Here is a 5,617-nt window from a genome sequence, read left to right on the forward strand (position 1 = left end):
GGATTGGGTGTGGGTGGGGTGGGAGGGTGCAGCCAGCAGCAAAAAAGCAAGAGCAGCTAGTTATTCCCACACAAGTCAGTCTTAACTTTCAGTTTTAACCTCCCTTCTTTCAAGTTTCATCAGTCCAAAGCTCATTATCAATCCATTCATTTTTGTCTAATACACTCACAAAAACACACGATTAACAGCATGAGGAGAAATGCGTGGGCAAAAAAAAAAAGAAAAGAAAAGAAAAGAAAAAAAAAAGGAAAAAAAATGTTCTAAAATAAAAATGGTGATGGCAAACACAGTGAAGCTGAGATTCAGTATTTACAATAAACATTCGTGGCTGAGACAACTGGTTCAGCCATGACAGCACAGAGTGGGCACGCCTTTACCACGGGCGCCGTGCAAAATAGAGCTTCTCTTAGTAAAATACATTTTCTCTACATCTAACTTCAGCAAATATATGGCTCAGACTAGAATATGACTTCTATTGGAATCCTATGACAGTCTACTTGTTAATGACAGGAGCAAAATCAGTTATTAAGTGTGGATTTTCAAAGTGGGTGTTTGTGTAGAGTAGCCCTGTTGACCAATAAATCTTTGTGTATAATTCCAACAATGGCTTTCAGTTCACAGTGACTAAAGAACTGTAACAGATAAAAGAATGAAAAAAATAAAAAATAAAAACACGAATGAAAAGATGATCAAAACTCATAGTTATGAGGACAGGCAGTCTTTATTGGAAACAGGGGGTGGGAGAATACAAAAACCAAAATAATAATAATAACAATAATAATAAAAACAGAAAGAGAGACAGACGGGGAGGGGGCGGAGGCGGGCAGAGATGGGGTTTGATGGTGGGGCAGTCAGGGTGAGAAGGGGTGGTGAGTGTGTATGTCGGTGTGTTTGTGTTTCTGTATGTCTGCATATGTTGTGTTTTGTGTCTGTAGGTGTGTGTGTGTGTGTGTGTGTGTGTGTGTGTGTGTCCATGTGGCAGAAGTTAGGAGGAATTGAAAGAGCTCTTACACTCTGCCTTTATGGCCCCACAGTTAATGGGGACAAAGGGCCGGCGCGCAGCGCGGCGCAGCCTGATGATGTCACGGCACATGTGCCGGGCCAGCTTGGTGAGGCGGGTGGCCTGCAGCAGGAAAGCTTGCTTGGTCTTCATGGAGGACTTGGGGCTGCCGCTGTTTCGCATGGGCACCATGTGGTTGGACTGGCGAGGAGCGTGACCTCGTGAACGAGACTCCTGGGAAAGAAGGAGGGAGAAACAGAGAAAAGGCCACTGAATGCACTGATGGCAGCTGATAGAAAAACATTTTAGGCAATATTGTTGCTTCTTCATACATGAATATTTAATATCAGATTTGAAACAAAGTTTTCAGTGGCATCAAAAAGGTTATTCTCTGCTCCATTAGTCTCCATGTCACAATGTGTTTTGTTTTTAAAGTACTCTAATGCCTAAGACACGTGGAAGCTGCACTTTCTAATGGGTTAGTTGTTATTATGTCTCCTTCGCACAAAATAATAAACTCAGCTGCCAGTGAAATGTAGTCAAATAAAAATAAAAGCAATAAATCTTACATTCATAAAGGTTAATAGAAAGTTCAAGCAATTTCAGCAGAGTATCAACTTTATGGTCATTTTGGAGGCTGTAGTTCTATTTAACTGTATTATGTTAAACTGAGAGGTGAATGTGACCCTGTTTATGTCAATGAGAGCAAAAATAAGGTTGAATCAACATGTCCCTAAAACAGCTTCAGCAAGAACAGAACATCATAATCTGTGTGAAGGCAGGATTTATAGCAAAGCCATTAAACATAACTGCATTAAATAAACCGGCATGTGAGTGTACATTGTGGAATGGCAGGAAAAGCACAGGTGTAATTAATACCATCAGTAATGGCTGCACTCTATTTGTATTAGCTTACTGCTGATGTGCATTATGGCTCACTGTGATGGCTTGAAAATGGCTCTTCAATTAAAAAGATTAGTCATTTATGTTATTGGTTACAACTGAGCTTCTCCTGTCAAAATGAGAGCTGTGAAAATGCAGCCTGGAATCAGGGTAGGACTTTGGTTTCTGCATTGCGTCCTCTGCAAATCAGTCTCTAACAAAGAAAATCTGTGGTTCAAAAATGGACCTTGGTTTATTTATGTCTCATTTCCTTACATATATAATACACCTTTACTCTTTTGCATTGCAGCTGCATTAAAATTTCCATATGCGTGATAAAAAAATAAAAGGATAAACTACAGTCACAGGGTGTCTGCAGTCTTCTGTGTGGCCTTTTCAACACCAGTTATAAAGACATAAAAAGGATAGACTTTGCCTTCAACTGTCTGCTGTGGATGTTTAAAAAAAAAAAAAATCTCTCGGCTGGTCAGTTTTTCTATAACAGGTTCCAGCAGTAAAATTGGAAAGTGTGTGAATCTATTAACAGCGAATATGTGAGATAGTGTATGTGAAGCTTTGAGCTCACTGAATAATTGATGTTACCGACTGAAAACATCACTTAAATACCATAGATGTTAAATTCTAGAGAGGAGCAGTTGTGTGGCTTTTGTTTGACACTTAATTGTAATGTACAGCATCTGGCATTTGCAGCTGCCACACCCTGATTCAGACACATTTACCCGTGCTTTCTGACTGAGCTTACGTTGCTTGCTGGACTCGGGGAGGTCCTTTCCTCTGGGCCTTCTGCTCTGCTCGGCATCTTCAGGCCGCCATACTTCTTCCAGTACATCCAGCAGGAAACGCACAGGCGGCACTGCATGTTTGGAGGCCCCCATGAGTACCACTGGGCCGACTGCATGGCTGTTAATGTACAAAATGCATTAATGCTCGTTAGAGGCATCGAAGGAGGCAGTCTCAAGACGATCAGCACATTGATCTTTTTTTTCCTTGCTTACTCTGGTTTCTTGCTAAATCATTGTATCAATATCCATAATCAAGGAGTCACAGTGGATGCTTCTTTATTGACTGTTAAGCACCTACAGTGTCCTAACAAACATCAAGAAGCTGTCTGCCCATATATACCGGGAAGCAGAATAAAAGAGAAAATGAGAGTTAATAGTTGGGCTGTTTTGTATCTATTTTTTGATTTTGATTCTGCTCAACAATTCTGGTTCTTTTCAAATCCTGATTGATGACATCCACTCTGCTCAGAGCTTGAATGGTTGAAGTTCAGCTTCTAATACAAACATGAGATCTTCAGTTGCTGCTTTAAAATGAAACCTTTCTACTCACTAACCTTGTGAGGCTTTTATTGTGAAGCTGCTTTATTTCCCTGTAGCTATAGTCAACAAAGCAGCAGACCAGTTTGTGTATTAAAAAGTATCTTTTAACAGAATCCTGGTGGAGCACGTACCATGTGGGCTTAGTCCTAACTGCAGCAGCCATGGGTTCGGGTCTGACCCATGGCCCTTTGCTGCATGTCGTCCCCCCTCTCTCTCCCTGACTTTCCTGTCTATTTCTCACTGTCCTATCAGAATAAAGGCAAAAATGTCTAAAAAAAAAAAAAGAAAAAAAAAAGGTCAGATTTCTTGTTTGCAGCTTTTTAAATGTGAGAACTTGCACTTTATCTGTTTTGTGTCGAACATCTTTGGGTTTTTGGACTGTTGGCCCGGACAAAACAAGTGATTTGAAGACATCACTTAGTGAAGCTGTGATGGGCATTTTCATCATTATCTGACAATTTACCATTAAAGAAGAAATCAACAAACCTGTTAGTTGCACCTCAAGTAGCACAATAGCTCCAAACTTTCAGGAATTGAAGGCACATTTCTAAAGCATCCCTGGTTCTTAGAAACCAGTTTTAATTCAGAGAGCCATAGAGAGCCAAATGAAGGCAGAGATGCATCACTGGATTAGTAACAGCTGTCTAGATAAATAAGCAGATAAGCAGTGATGGTGAAAATTAAAGGAAAGCGTCTCTTCTAGTCTCTCAGCTTCATTTGTTTCCTTTTTATTTCTAAATTACCCGTTCACTGCCCTTGTGATTTAATTTTACACAAACACACAGACACATACACACACACAGACACACACACACAACTCACTATAGCAGCTCTCGCAGGCTCTGCCCCCTCCTGCTGCATGGTAGGACCCGGGGCCTGCTCCATTCACTGTTGCCATTTTGCCATTGGTCATTGAGATCTGGTTGGGGTTGGGTTTGTTACTGTAAGATTAAAAAAAAAAAAAAAAAGATTTAAGAAAACACACCGACACTATAGCTGCCCTCTGCAGTGCTATAAATTTAAACAAATGATCATTTTGTAGCCACAACTACAGCAACAAAGCCAACCTCTATATCTGAGTATTGAACTGTGAAATGAAGTGACTTACTATGTGGGGATATAAACCTGCTTCAGTTTGCTCTCTGCCTCTGCTGCCTTCAGTCTCTTCTGCTCAGAGAAAAAACGGATGGAGAGATTCATTAAAACCAAAACAAAATCAACTGTTGGGACAAAAATCTTGATTGTTTCACACCTTTCAAAATCATTGCTAATAGGCAGCCTGGAAATAGGACTGCAGGATCGCAAAGACAATCATTAAATGTGTCAATGCATTTCTAAAAAGGTGTTGTTTCCTTTCTTCCTGATGTGATAATCTGCAACATCCAATTAAATGAAAAGTCACACCTCTGTCAAACCAATGTGTTGGGAAACCAGTTTATGGCAAATTCACAAAATTCACTTCAGTTTATGATCCACAAGATCGGTATTTTTTTTTCATGGCAAATACTACTACTACTACTACTACTGAGCCTGTAAATAGCTGTATAATGGGTCACAGATTGGTTTCTAACACACAATACGCTTTGATTGAAAGAATTAATGAATGTACACTGAAACTTTGTTTACAAGAAAATTCCATGGGGCACTTTTAAGCTTTGGAATTAAAGTAGTTTTTTCAGTGTTCATCAAATTAAATTCAAGGCTTTTTTAAATACCACACAGAATTGAATACAATTTAATGCTGGTTTCCATGGTCATACCAATCAATGGATGACAGAAAACCAGTAGAGACAATAATCCTACAATAGGCCTCAGATTTCTGCCAGTACTTCCCAGCTGTGTGTAACAATTCCCAGTAATATAATAAATCAATTAGAAGCACCTGGACACAGACACATGACAGGAAATTGGTGGGACATTAACCAATTAAAAAATAATTCGTTAATTTAAGTTAATTTGAGTTTTTTGCTAAAATAGACACTTGGCCATTATGAGGTGATGAGTTTCCTAGCTATGACAGAAGGAGAAAAAAAGTTCTAACTGATGTTACTGTCTACAGCAGGAAGGAAAAATATTCAAGACATTTGTAACTGAAATTCAAGATTTTTTAATACCTTCTGAGGGCTTTTGAGGGACCTGAATTCAGTGCTTTTTGAGACTTTTCATGACCTGCTAATACTTGGTCAAATGTAAAGACTAAAACTCTTCTATCAAAAACTGTCAGAGTGTCCACATCACAGGACAAAGCCTGAAAGAAATACTTCATTTTATTGTTTTGAAAAGATGTAATAAGTCTCACCTGTTGCACGTATCTGTCTGTGGTCTTCCACATGTAGTAGTACTCTATGATACTGGTCAGAGACTTCCATGGCAGCTTCACAAGAGGAAAGAA

The 5,617-nt window shown here is 39.4% G+C and overlaps 1 protein-coding gene across 2 annotated transcripts in view; it reads right to left on the reverse strand.

Annotated features, from left to right (window-relative positions):
• mta3 (metastasis associated 1 family, member 3) overlaps window positions 1-5,617 on the reverse strand; it is a 26,997-nt gene that overhangs the window by 9,233 nt on the left and 12,147 nt on the right. Inside the window, exons 10-14 of one of the 2 annotated variants that reach the window (XM_023406551.2) lie at window positions 5,525-5,599; window positions 4,334-4,392; window positions 4,048-4,166; window positions 2,646-2,803; window positions 1,012-1,234 (exon numbers count right to left, since the gene is read on the reverse strand). In XM_023406551.2, coding sequence (XP_023262319.1) covers window positions 1,012-1,234; window positions 2,646-2,803; window positions 4,048-4,166; window positions 4,334-4,392; window positions 5,525-5,599 — 634 coding nt within the window. Of the gene's footprint in view, window positions 1-702; window positions 1,235-2,645; window positions 2,804-4,047; window positions 4,167-4,333; window positions 4,393-5,524; window positions 5,600-5,617 lie in introns of those variants that run through there. The other variant, XM_023406553.2, reaches the window with a different exon arrangement.

The sequence above is a fragment of the Seriola lalandi genome, unplaced genomic scaffold, assembly GCF_002814215.2.
Source record: "Seriola lalandi dorsalis isolate HSWRI2012SDOR001 ecotype SW California unplaced genomic scaffold, Sedor1 jcf7180002054311, whole genome shotgun sequence".
Classification (NCBI taxonomy): domain Eukaryota; kingdom Metazoa; phylum Chordata; class Actinopteri; order Carangiformes; family Carangidae; genus Seriola; species Seriola lalandi.